Source organism: Phascolarctos cinereus, unplaced genomic scaffold (assembly GCF_003287225.1).
Source record: "Phascolarctos cinereus isolate Bilbo 61053 unplaced genomic scaffold, phaCin_HiC Scaffold_4;HRSCAF=312, whole genome shotgun sequence".
Taxonomy (NCBI): Eukaryota; Metazoa; Chordata; class Mammalia; order Diprotodontia; family Phascolarctidae; genus Phascolarctos; species Phascolarctos cinereus.
In genome coordinates this window covers 55,708,878-55,722,905 of record NW_027555847.1, presented here as the reverse complement: position 1 = coordinate 55,722,905, position 14,028 = coordinate 55,708,878, and the positions used below count along the sequence as shown (strand labels likewise).

Sequence of the window (14,028 nt, the reverse complement as noted above, 5' to 3'; positions counted from 1 at the left end):
GCAACCCAAGGATCCTGCAAGTACTTTAGATGCTGTCTGAAATAACTGACTGTTTCTTATGCCAGTTCACTCTTCTTCCTTGGGCTATGGGAATAGAAAACAGCAGCTCTCTTTCAAATACAGGACTCAAGTGGAACATGAAGAGGTAAACAGGAAAGAGAAATCATAAGAGACTTATTAAGGTTGAACTGTTTACATTCCTGCATGGAAAGATGATATTTGTAACTCATGAGACCTTTGTCAGTATCAGGGTAGTTGGAGGAAAAAGATTATATGTATGTATATGTAGATAGATAGAGGGCACAGGGTGAGTTGAAGATTAAGGGGTCATATCTGGAGAATAAAATGAAGAGAGGATTATATTTGGAGAAGAAGAAAGGGAGAGGTAGAATGGGGTAAATTATCTCACAAAAAAATCCCAACAGAAAAGTCTCTTACAGTGGAAGGGGAAACAGGGGAAGGTGAGAGGGAATGAGTTAATCTTATTCTCATAGGATTTGGCTTAAGGAGGGAATAACATACACATTCAATTGGGTATGGAAATCTGTCTTACCCTACAGGAAAATAGGGGGGAGAAGGGGACAAGAGAGCAGGGGGATGATAGAGAGGAGGGCAGATTGGGAAAGGGGGGTAATCAGAAGTAAATACTTCTGAGGAGGGACAGGATCAAAAGAAAGAATAGAATAAATGGGAGGGCAGGATAGGATTAAGGGAAATGGAGTTAGTTTTTTCACAACATGTCTACTATGGACGTGTTTTGCATAACTGCACATGTACAACTTATATTGAGTTGCCTGCCTTTTCAATGAGGGTGGGTGGGGAGGGAGGAAGAGAGAAAATTTGAAACCTAAAGTTTTAAAAACATATGTTTAAAAAAAATGTTTTCACATGCTACTGGGAAATAAATATAGGAAATGGGGTATAGAAGTCTGTCCTGCCCTACAGGAAAATAGAAGGGGAAGGGGATAAGAGAAGGGGAGAGAGATAGAAGAGAGGACAGAGTAGGGGAAGGGATATTCAGAATGCATGACATCTTGGGGTGGGGGGAGGGGGGAGATGGGGTGAAAATTTGGAACTCAAAAACTTGTGGAAGGGAATGTTGAAAACTAAAAATAAATAAATTTATATTTAAAAAAAAGAAAAAGAAAAAAAAGAAAACAGCAGCTCTGAGAACAAGGTCTTGCCCATTATAGGCATTCAGGAACTACTGACTAGTTGACTCAGACTGATTTCATAGGGCTTTGAATCATGAGTTTGCAAATTCTATCATTTTAGTTGGTACCATTTGTAAAAAAAGCAGTTGCTGCTACTTTTTATCATTTTTTAAAGAAGTCTTCCCTTTTAGGGGAATTTGACTATATTTAATGTAGAAATTCTTCAGACACAACAACTTTGCTATCCCAAAAGGAATGTAAAATGTTGGTTTCTTCAAAACACAAAAGTTCCTGTTAGTTGAAAGGCTTTAAAGTTTCCCAAAGGCTTCCCTCTTCCCCCATCTCAGTGTATCCACAAAGAACACATACTTGCATTGCACTAATAAATACATAATGTATGAGTACAGGTGACTTACTGTATACTCAGCCCTATGTGAGGGGTATAAAGATGTTTGACATTTTCTGTCCTTGTAAAGCTTAATATAGTACAGTAGGGGAAATAGAACACTCTCTCCCAAGCCCCCCAAATCATATAAGATCAGCAGTGTGTACTAAACACTAAATTAGTAACACAGTGCTCTGGGAGCTCACAGACAAGGAGGGATGGTTGGGCAGTTGGTGGGGAATTCAGGAAGGCTTCAGGGATGTGGCATACGGAGAAAGAGAAGTGCATCTTAAGAGGAGAAGGACACAGCTAGTCAGCATTATTTAGTGCTTATTATCTGCCAAGCACTGGGAGAAGTGCCAAGGATACAAAGGAAGACAGATGCACAGCCCCTGCCCTCAAGGAGCTTGCATTCTACCGAGGGAAATGGCAGGCAAACAGCTAGGCACATAGAAGAGATAAAGCGAGTGGAAGGGTGAGGAGAAAGAGGAGAAAGGCTTCCTACAGAAGGAAGTCAGTGGATGGAGTATTGCTGGCTGGTGTAGTATGTGAAGGTGAGCTAAGTGTCATTGGGTGGGAAGGGGCCACATGATGAAAGGCTTTAAATGCCAAACAAGGATTTCATATTGAATCTTGGAGGTGGTAGAAAGCCATTGGTGTTTATCAAGTAAGTAGGGTAGCCGAATCAGAAGTGAAACTCAAAAGAACCATTTGTAGCAGAGGCTGTATTGCTGTGACCACCTCCTTAGATGGAAGTTCCCTGCTCTGTCACGTGTATGACAACGTGAAGTAAAAAGCATTCCTTTTTGTCGTGTTGACTTTAAGTTAATTTGCAGGAGACGTTGCTGTGAAGATATTAAAGGTCATTGATCCAACCCCAGAGCAGTTTCAGGCTTTCAGGAACGAAGTGGCCGTCTTAAGGTGAGCAGAGAAGTTCTGTTGTCTCATTTCAGAGACCCTTCTGCCAAATGTGTGTGATTTGTTCTGTGAAAACGTTCCACAGGTTAATTGTCTTAGTGAGTACACAGTCCTTCTTACGGTAATTCAAACTTAGAGGGGACCTCAAAGGTCAGTTAATGCACACATTAATGCCTGGCCATGTCATTGGTCTGCTGAGAAACCCTTCTGGCCCTCGTCCCCCATACTGCCCCACCCTACCCTACCCCCACTGTGATCTGCACAGTCCAACAAGTGCAGAAATGAATGCTTTCTCTTCCCTCCAGTGGACTCAGAACTCTTTGGGGTAAGGGCTGTGTTGTTTTTCTCCCTGTACCCCTTGTAGTGAATGTTAGAATGTCTGATCTCTCATTTTACACATCAGGAATGAGAAGCCCAGAGAATGGCACTGATTTGCCCAAGGTCAGAGAGGTCATTAAGTAGAGTGATGATTCTTAGGTTGAAGTCTTCTGATTAGACTACAATTCCTCAACCACTTTGATACTATGGCTTTGAATTCCCTAAAGTCTGTTAGTGATTTCCTTTGTTTTGATGTTACTTCATAAGGATAATGGGAATTCTTTTGTCTTTATATTTTTCTTCAGAAAAACCAGGCATGTTAACATTCTGTTGTTCATGGGCTATATGACTAAAGACAACCTGGCAATTGTGACACAGTGGTGTGAGGGGAGCAGTCTTTATAAGCACCTCCATGTCCAGGAGACCAAATTTCAGATGTTCCAGCTTATCGACATTGCCCGGCAGACAGCACAAGGAATGGAGTAAGTACTTTAGGAGACTAAAGATTGATTTATTCAGAAATATTTCTGGTTTTGAAAAGACATTTAATATATGTTAATGTTTAGAATTTACTTATGCATTACATGTAGTATGTACAAATAAAATATGTATCTAAGGACTTTGTGTGAATAGACTGAAAACCAGCCTCAAGGTTAAAATAAATTACAGCAAATGAAACCTCTTCAGAGATAACATCCCCCCCACCCACCCACTCCCACTGCTGTATTCTAACACTGGCTGTCACAAAGACTCCAGAAAACCACACCCTCTCTGAGGGTGCTTTTGGAAAGTCCAGTGCTCCTCCCACATCGTTGTGTTGAGGAAGGCTGCTCAGGCTCTCTTTGGCCCCTGTGGTCAGTAATGATAGAAACTCTTACTTCTGTAGCTAGTCCTTAGAGTGTGCTCTCCTCATGACAGCCCTGTGGGCAGCAGAATAAATGCTGTCCTGACTGGAAAGATTGCTCAGAAGGGATGAGGGACTTGCCCAGTGTCTCATAGGCTTTGGAGCCTGGATTCAGTCCTGATTCCAAGCTGAGCCTTTCAGCCTGCGATATCTCTCCCCTTCCTGGCTCAGTGAAGAAGGTCTGCTGGACCCCAAGAGCAGGTTTAGTCGTGCTTTGGTCCACAGTTGACTGTAAAGATAATTTTGTCTGGAAAGATCAAAAACTTTGGGCATTTCTAAGGTATGGAAATAAATATATGGAAACTGTTATCAACCAAAAAAAGGCAGAGAAGCTCCAAGCTGGAAGAGAGAAATCCATTAGGGTTGTTTTTTAGAACAGACCAAGTGTTTGTTGAGGCAAAACATGTATTTGATTGGCTCCCTATAGGAAAACAGACACATAATGTCTCTGGACATTGGCCTTACACGTTGACTCTCTTTGGACTTCAGTTTTCTCATTCTTAAAATGAGGGGGTCGGATTAATTGACCTTTGAGGTCCCTTGAAGTTCTAGATCTGTGATCATCCTAGGATTATGGCATGATCTTCTATCGTGAAGCTGGATTAAATTCTGCTTTTTTATTGCTTGTTTTTATTTTGGAGGAACTGTAGTGGTGAGACCTTGGGTTTGTGATTCTTTTTGATGTCTAGTATATAATCAAGAATTTCCTGACCAGGTAGACAGAAATATCCGTTGTCTCTGGGCATTGTGGTGAATAAATGCTGCATAGCCAACCTCTTTAAAAGAAGATGACCTACCTCTCAGGTCCTGTGGCGCTCCAACGGTCTTTCCCTGCCTGGCTTAAAGTTTCAGTGACCTCACTTTGCTGACCAATTCTTTACCCCCGAACTGTACTCCCACACTATTAGATGCAAGATTGGGAGGTCATGGACCCCATGTAAATTAGTTTGGTGATTGAAGCCTCAGAAAGACCTCCTTAGGGCAGCTAGGTGGCGCAGTGGATAGAGCACCAGCCCTGAAGTCAGGAGGACCTGAGTTCAAATCCAGCCCCAGACCAAACACTTGGCACTTAGTAGCTGTGTGACCTTGGGCAAGTCACTTAACCCCAAATACCTAAAAATAAAAAGAAAGACCTCCTGGTAAAGTCATTTCAATGATAAAACAAACCTGCTTCCTTATTTGCACTTTGGAGCTTTTGCTTTCTGTGGTAATCTGGAAATGCCACCTGATTCTATGCTACACAGTAGGATGAACATATTTTTACAAGCTTTTTTGTTTTTTCTTTTACAGTTATTTACATGCAAAGAACATCATCCACAGAGACATGAAATCAAATAGTATCCTTTAATTATGTACTTTAATGTGATTAAGATGAAAAGTTCCATGATTAAGAAGATCCAAGTATACTTTGTCACTTCCCCATGGAGCTAGAAGAAGTCTTCACATAACTGAGGAATGACTACACAGTAGAAGGCTGGACATTTGTCTCACTAGTTCTGTCTGTACAGTTGCCATAGAATTAGTGTAAAAAACATCAGTTTTGTATTATAATCACTTTTAATTTTTAAATATGTATTTTTAGTGAGATCTTGTTTTTAAATCATCTACATTTCGCAATATGCAGTCCCAGAGAACCATCCCTTATTAAAAAAAACCAACAACAAACCACCAATACATCCGGAAAGTCTGTATCTTCCACATTCATAATCTCCCACCTCCATAAAGAATCAAATGATGCCTTCTCATCTCTTTGTGGCTAAACTTGATCATTTTAATATTTTACTGTTATATTGTTTTAACATCCCCTGGAACTAGGATCTTCCTGACTCCAAGCCCAAAGCTCAATGCACTATGGTGCAAAAGTTCATGTGTAAGTCTCATCATGCTTCTCTGTAATCATTACTTACAGTATAGTAATATTCATAACATTCATATATGAAGTTTGTTTAGCCATTTCTTAGTAGATAGGCAGCTGCTTTGTTTCTGGTTAAGTAATCCATGAGTTTCATTCTTTTAGTGGACATTTATTCAGTTTAGTGGACATTTATTAAGGGCTATCTGTGTACAGAGCACTTTGTTAGACACTAGGGAAGATACAAAGATCACAGTCTCTGTTTTCATGGAGCCCAAAATCTTATAGGTAGAGACAACACAGATTATAATCATCTGAAATACCAAATGCACTGGGCTCTGTTTTTACCTATCTTATTTGAGGCCAAAGGGGAGAAGAGCTTCACTGATTTGCCCAAGGTCAGAGAGGTCATTAAGTAGAGAGATGATTTTTAGGTTGAAGTTTTCTGATTAGACTACAATTCCTCGACCACTTTCATCTCTTGACTGGAGGGATCAAGAGAAGACTTCATGGAGGAAATAGTATTTAATCTGAGCTTTAAACAGTGGAAGAATATTCCAAAGAACAGAACAGCATGCGCAAAAGTATGGTGGTGTCAGCATAACCATCCATTTTAGTTGGAGCATAGGATTCATTATACAGAATAGGATTTTTATACAAATAAAATTAAAATTATATAATGGAGCAAATAATAACATATTTGAGAAAAAAGTAGGAAGTATTTGGGAAATCCTTTGGAAGGAAAGGCTCAGAGTTATGCAAATTCTTCTTCTCCAAGAAGAATCTGAAGGACTTCCAAGGAATTGCTTTTGCTCCCCTAAAAAGCCAGGCCTAAAATAGGCCTATCCAATAGAAATTACCTTGATTTCTATAGTCTTCCAATGGGAGAAATATAATAAAGATGCCATTTGAATATAAGATATAGTAAGTCCTAAATAGTTCAAGTACTTTTTAACTGTTACATTTTCTGCTTTTAGAAGAAAGACATAAATGATCACACACACACACCCCAAAAAAATTTGAAAATAGCAATTTCCACAATACAGCCTAGGGTCAGTGTACATTCAGTCTAGTTTGCTATTCCTTTCATTCTACAATGGAAATTGATTTTTTAGAACATACTTGCCATGCCCAAGCCTTTGGTTTTATTTAACTCCATCTGTGATCTCTGATGACAATAGGGTTCTGAGGAGACCCTTATATCATCTCCCTCTTTTAGAACATAAACAGTTCTCTTTGTGTAATCTCTTCTTGTCACTTACTCGTGTTTATACTTTATATTTCTCGACTCCTGTGTTTCTGGTCTTTCATGAAGGAATGCTGAGGTCCTCTATTTTGTTTAAGGTCAATTTTTCCCCTGTAAGATTATGCTCAGTTTTCTGGGTAAGTTATTCCTAGTTGTAAGCGTATATCCTATGACGTGATAAAATAATGAAGTTTCAGAGAAACTCAGGAACACTTGTATGGACTGATGTAGAGGGAAGTGAGCAGAAGAGAAGAACACTGATAACCCGTGATTTTGACAAGTAATATTCTGCTAAGATGTAGAATAAGATACGTTTTTGGATATAGCTAATAAGGGATTATTTTATTTTTATTTTATTTGCTTGACTATGCTTTTTTGTTAAAAGGACTTTATTTTTTTGCATGGGGGAGGTGGGATTGGTAGAGAAATACTTGATAATTGGAAAAAAAAATTTAATTATGTACCCACTTCTTGAAGGTATCTTTGAAAATGAGAAAGGAATAGGTACATTTTTTCTCTTTTTTCGATGTTTTCATGGAACTCATAAGTATTTTTTTTATAGTTTTATTGATGTCTTTTGTTTTTATATCACAGTAATTTCTGAATCTATTACCACTCCACTTTACCTAATGAGTCTTTTCTTTGTTTAAAAAGAGCTCAGCGTAATCAGTTGACACATTGACCATGCTTGATAGCATATGTACCCCTCCTCACCTATGGACGTCTCCATCCCCATCTCCAGTATTTTTATTGGATTATGGGCTATGAAGGGTATAAAGGTTTTAAAGAATGTTTAATACTTTGGCCTTTTTACACTTTTTCATGCTTTCTTTGTGAGGCACATTTTCATAAACTAGTTTGCAGTAGTTCTCATTCCCAGAGTTACAGCAGTGCCCAAGCTCAAATAGAAATGAAGCCACTAATCTGGACGTAAGGATCCCTGAAGGATCCTAATTGTAATGTTATCCATGTTGTGTTTTTATTAAGTATTTCCCAGTTACATTTGTACTTGGGGAGGTTTGACATAACTGGTGTGCAGACTACTGTTTGGTTTTTTTTAAAGCACTTGATTTGGTAGAGCAAAATACAGCCTTAAGGACTTTCTTCCAATTATGTGTATCCTGTGAATATGTTAAGTTCACATGAGATTTCCTGACAGAAGTAACTACAGAAAGTCTTGTTCATCAGTTCTCTGATTATCAATATGAATGAAGGCATAAAACAGACATTCACTAAAGGTGTTTGCCTCTGCCAAGGAAAGAGTCCATTTGGTGTTTGGCAGTTTAGATCCTTCAGGTCACTCCTTTTGGCAGATGACTTACAAATTATCAAGACCTCAGAAACTATAAAGCCTCCTAATTGAGACTCATACCTATTCAAAATAGTTTGGCCTAGAAATTCACCCAGGAAAAGCCAAGTGGATGAAGAACTCATCCCTTCCAGACTATAATCTGAATTTGACTAGACAGCTTATCGAGCTGACCCATCATTACATCCATCTCATACAGTAGAGATGATGGCCATTATGCTGGCACCGAAAGTGGATGGAGGGGATGAGAGTATTGCATCTGGGAAATCATACAATGTTCACGGTGACCTCACACTGTTCTCTGAAATCTATCAAATAGAAATAAATACCACTCTTCTGCCATGCCTATGAATCATGGCACACCGTCATCTCCTAAGAATCAAGAGAGTAGAGGATCCAGAGGGCAGGGGAATGACACATGAAGAAGCCATGGGTCTCTCTTGTAACAAGGCTACAAAGAGCAATCAGGCTGGCTAATAAATTTCCTGGCTTATGCATAGTATGGCTTGGAGGTGCTATGAAGGGGAGTTGTTCAGGGGATGAATTTTGTAGGGCAAGGAGGATGTCGTAAGATGGAAGGAGAAGCAGAGGTGGGAAGGGAGGATGTCCAGGGTATGTTGAAGAACTTTTCAAAACTCACTTAGAAGAGAATAGTTTTTACAATGTCACAGATAAAGTCCTCCTCTAATGTAGTTTTCTGTAGAAGGTGACTTAAAAAAAATCCACACACTGTGGCCAACCTGGTAATGAGCTTCTTTAAATTTGGTTACATACTCCCACTGAGGCCCATAGTAATCTGACCTCCCTCCACCCACATCACTTTTGAGAACCCCAGATCAATTTAAGAAGTATTATATATACAAATTGTGTGTATGTGTGTGTTTAGGACAGCTGAGTGGCACAGTGGAGAAGGCTAGACCAGGAGTCAGTAAGACTCCTCCTGAGTTCAAATCTGGCCTCAGAAATTTACTAGCTGTGTGATCCTGGGCAAGTCACTTGGCCCTGTTTGCTTCAGTTTCCTCATCTGTAAAATGAGCTGGACAAGAAAATGGCAAACCACTCCAGTGTCCTTGACACAAAAATGTCCAAAAGGGTCACGAAGAGTCAGACACAACTGAGAAACAACTGAACAACAAACGTGTGCTTAAGATGACCTATTTACATGAGATAGCAAACAAACTAGCTTTAAAAACAGGAAAATCTTAAGGGACAAAAAAGAAATAGGAGTTAAACCTAATTTGCTTGCCTCCAGAGAAGAAAATTAGGATCAATTAGTAGATATACTTAATTTAGTGTAAAGAACAACAGAATGGGCTCCTCAGTAAGGTAGTGAATTCCTTATCATTGGAAATATTCAAGAAGTTTCAATTACTTGTTGGAGAGATCATGGTGGGGGATCTGCATGGGGCAGATGACTACACTCTGTGGTCCAGTTCAAGGTCTGTGCTTTTTTGAAAATGGGTTCCTTAACACATTTTTAGATATATTTCTTCATGAAGGTCTGACAGTGAAAATAGGAGACTTTGGTTTGGCAACAGTAAAATCTAGATGGAGTGGTTCTCAGCAAGTGGAACAGCCAACAGGTTCCGTTCTCTGGATGGTAAGGAAATAATCTCCATTGAAATTTAGCTTTCTTACTTACCTGATCAGATGGGAGCGCCTAGCCCTGCTTCAATTACTATATAGTCCAACTAAGCCTGATAAATGTCATAGTTTAAGGCACATATTAAACTAAGCACTTTATATGAGAAATAAAGCTTTGGCTTTCTTCTACTTTTTTTTTTGTTTTTGCTTCTAAACAATCTCACAAATAACACCTCATTTGTCTTCATTCTCTGTTTTATTCCCTTTAAGTATATAATTTCAGGCACAGAGAGGCAGTGATTTGCCTAGTCACAGTTAACAGCTTGAATATATAATCTTCTATTGTCTCATTTAGTAGGCTACACCTGCAGGAGAGGCAGGCAGTCCACATAGAGGTTATTGACAGCTTGTTTTCTCACTGTTAAAATCTGCCTGCTGGGTTCAACCCTACTGTAGTTTTTATCAGTCCTGGATGATATGATCTTTTAAGATGTTGAAAAACAAGGCCAGAACTCTAGTTTCTTAATTGGGTTGTGGGTGGAATGGGTCAACTTCTGTAAAAGCTGTCTTCCTTGGGGGCTCTTGGAAGAGGCACATTATCCATTCATTTAACAAGTACTTATCTAGTAACTGACTATGTATAAGTTCAACAAATTCAGAATTGTGAACTTCAGGCATCCCTTCTCACAGCTTCCCTATCAAGCTTTCTATACATGCAGCTATTCTCCCAAGTATGATCAGCCATTTTCAGATTAGACTTCATCTCTTCTCTCTCCTCAATTTTATTATTCTCCCCCCTCCCCCGACATTTGTAAGGGAGGTCTAGAAAAGTCTGCCTTCAGCCTCCTCTCCTAATTAATGGGAGCTAAAATATATTTCCTGGGTATTATAAAGCAAAAATGGTTTCTAACATAATATCATCCCTCAACCCTCCCCAGATAATGTTAATAGAAAGTGATTAATTCTTTTTCAGGCTCCGGAAGTTATCCGCATGCAGGACAATAATCCATTCAGCTTTCAATCAGATGTGTATTCCTATGGCATTGTGCTGTATGAACTGATGACAGGGGAACTACCATATTCACACATCAACAACCGAGATCAGGTGAGTGCAGCTACCAAAAGTAAAGGCCATTCAACAGTTGACTTGATGGGGACCCATATTTAATGAAATGAAAGGTTAACCTGGTGCCATAACACTCTTATTGTTCATTTAGATTATATTTATGGTTGGTCGAGGGTATGCATCTCCAGATCTCAGCAAGCTATACAAGAATTGCCCCAAAGCCATGAAGAGGCTTGTAGCAGACTGTGTGAAGAAAGTTAAGGAAGAAAGACCTCTTTTTCCACAGGTATGAACTGCTCAGAGGCTTGACTACCATTTGGGTTTATGTCTGTTAAGCCTGCTGTAGGGCCCAAGGGTGGACTCCCAGAAAATGGGAGGTTACAAAGGACCTCCCTCATCCTTCTCCCTGTTAGCCAGCCATCCTGAGTTGGTAGAGATTCTCTGGTCTCACCCCTCCTCAGGCTTGAGAGGGGGTGTGTTCTGGATCCTTATATTCAAAATGACATAAAACCAGGACATAATTTTGAATGAAGTTGTCTGAAATCTGCCCCTCTTGCTTCCTCTTTTCAGATATTGTCTTCCATTGAGTTACTACAACACTCTTTACCGAAAATCAACCGCAGTGCTTCCGAACCCTCTCTGCACCGTGCAGCCCACACAGAGGATATAAACTCATGCACGTTGACATCCACAAGACTCCCGGTTTTCTAGGCACATTCTTGCACCATTGTCCCCAACAGGAAAGTCCTCAAAGTTCTGCTTTTCTTACCATAATGGATGAGATGAATTTTTTTTTCTTCAGAAAAAGCTGCTACAGATTTCTACAATTCAAGTACTACAGGGACATCACTCCATGTTGCCTTTTTCTACTATTTGTTTGCTCAATGAGATGTTTTCCACTCATTTTGTGTCATGTCATAATGGTGTCATTTTACCAATAACTAACAGACAAGATGCAATACAAGCCAGAGTTTTAAAAATAGATGCCCTTGAGCCTTATTTTCCTCTACAAAGGCGGCTGTGTTTATTTGGCAATATTTTCTCTTGATCATTTTTGTTGGATCAATTAGTATTTTTATAGTAAGAATGGCTAAAATTCTTTGTGGGGGGACCCTGAAGAGGATGTTTCCGAACAAAGATGGCAGTCCAACTCCAGAGAAAAGGGGATAATGAATTCTGAATACAAGTTCCTACAATGAGTGTTAATCATGCCAAGGAATTTTAATTTTTTTAAAAGATGGCAAGTTACCAGATAGTTTTGCACATAGAAAACAATCACGCGAAGGAATAAACTGTTCTCCATAGTACTGTTCTCAAATGGGGGCCATACATACAGCCTTGCTGCAATTACTGACCTAAGGAGTGATACCTTGGTACTTAACAGACTCGTTCTTGCACCCAATGAGATAGCCAGTTGTGGAATGACGGTCTTTTGAATGAGGAATTGCTATGCTCCTCTCAGTATATTTCTCCACTCTCAGCAAGCAGAGTGGCCTACCAATTTGAAGCTGTCTTCCAGGAGATGCACTATATGAGGTATGAGTTTAAAAAGATTGATCTTTCATTTGTATCTGGCCCAGAAAAAAAAAATCCGTTTGTCATGTCGCTTTACAGTCATACCTCGTATAACAAGGAAACTGAATATATACAGTTTTTCTTGATGGTTTGGGTTTTTGTTTTTATTGCTCCTGAGAAAATGAATTTATTGTAAGCCATGGTTCTAGTGATTTATCTTATTTTAATAAAATAAGTTAAATTTAGGTTTTAATGGCCTTCTTTTTCATTTATTATGGGCAGATTGTGGTATATTAGAACATAAGCTGAGAAGTGTGTTTTGGCCATTTTCTAAGACTGTAAACATAAGTGGAATCAGTAAAACTCAAGTACTGAGATTCTAGCATAAGGACTTGGGCAGTGCATGGCTGGGGGTGAAGGGTGGGGTGGGGAAAGGCAGCATGGTCTATTAGATAGAAAACGGGACTTGTGGAAAGGATTCAGACCTAGGTCTTCTTCATTTCATCTGTGTGACCTTGGGCAAGCTACTTAATCTCTGGTCCTTACTTTCCTTATGCACAAAATGAAGATGATGATGACTGGACTAGATGACATGTAAGGTTCCTTCCAGCTTTAGATGTTTCTGTCTTATTGGTGAAGGAAACTTAGGGAAAGAGCTTTCTGACCCTTAATAATTCCATCCCTTAGATGTAAAACAATGCTACTCTGATTCATAAGTTTAAAAATATCCTGGTGTGTAGAAAATGAAAATGTATATAGCCTGCCTAAGTATATATGTGGGGGAAGGACATTTAATTGAAATTATAACTAATAAATTAACATTTAACATAAAGTTAACAAATTAACATTAGCAGGCCTTTCTACCTGGTAGGAACTCTTTGGTGCAGAAGCTTTCTTAACTTTTTCTTAAACTTTTCTTTCTTTAAATGTTGAACTTTGGACTGTTTTTGATGTACTTCATATAAGAACCGACGATCTGAACAGCAGTGCTAGACTTGGCCTTAGAATACCTTAGAGTTCCAGTTATCAAATACTTGTACTACTGGGTAAAAAACTTGAGAAGTGGGATTTGTTACTACTATTATGAACATTTACAGCTTTTCTAAACTGGGATGCTAATTCTCTAATTCAGTATGAATTTAAATAGCAATGTTATCAAAACTTGGATAGATCTCCTTCTACTTCTCAGCTTAACTAACAAAGGGAAGGTATGGGTGCCTCCTGTTTGACTTTTAGTATCCCTCCTATGTAGCCCCTTTACAACACATCTTTGTTTCCAAAATGGAATCCTTGTGGCCATTTTGAGCTAAGCTGACTGCTAGCATCATGAAAGGGAGACTGGCTGACTCTTTAATCTGGTTAGTGCAGTGATATTCAAATAAATATTACTCTGAAAAAAGCTCAGGCGGACTGACCATACCTGAGAAATCCAAACAGCTTTAATAGGCAAACTCAAATTAAGTTTTACACTGCAGGTATACTTTTTATTTTCTATGATATGTGTGCCTTGAAAAGGTGTAAAATAAGATTTTTGAAATTTGGATCATTTAAAATGTCCGAGGGAAGATAGCTGGCACAAGGGGGAGGACGCAAAGAATCTGCCTCACTGTTTCTTTACTCTGTAAATCTGGATGTTCATATACTGGGTTTTGCTTACGGGGTACATACGCCACATGGGCTAACCTAGGAAGGGCAAAAGAATGCAGCAAGCAGAAAAGCGCCTTGTGTCGCCAGTCACTGTCTCAGATTGGATGGCCCTCGTGTTTTCCCCCACCAG

At 39.2% G+C, this 14,028-nt stretch overlaps 1 protein-coding gene across 4 annotated transcripts in view; it reads left to right on the top strand.

Moving 5' to 3' along the window:
• Positions 1-12,496, top strand: part of RAF1 (Raf-1 proto-oncogene, serine/threonine kinase) — a 75,717-nt gene extending 63,221 nt beyond the window's left edge. For all 4 annotated transcript variants that reach the window (XM_078152212.1, XM_078152213.1, XM_020981083.2 and 1 more), the window contains 7 exons: positions 2,376-2,460; positions 3,081-3,257; positions 4,970-5,016; positions 9,568-9,686; positions 10,644-10,775; positions 10,888-11,022; positions 11,307-12,496. In XM_078152212.1, coding sequence (XP_078008338.1) covers positions 2,376-2,460; positions 3,081-3,257; positions 4,970-5,016; positions 9,568-9,686; positions 10,644-10,775; positions 10,888-11,022; positions 11,307-11,447 — 836 coding nt within the window. In that variant the 3' untranslated portion in view covers positions 11,448-12,496. The remainder of the gene's footprint in view (positions 1-2,375; positions 2,461-3,080; positions 3,258-4,969; positions 5,017-9,567; positions 9,687-10,643; positions 10,776-10,887; positions 11,023-11,306) is intronic.
• The last annotated feature ends 1,532 nt before the right edge of the window (positions 12,497-14,028 follow it).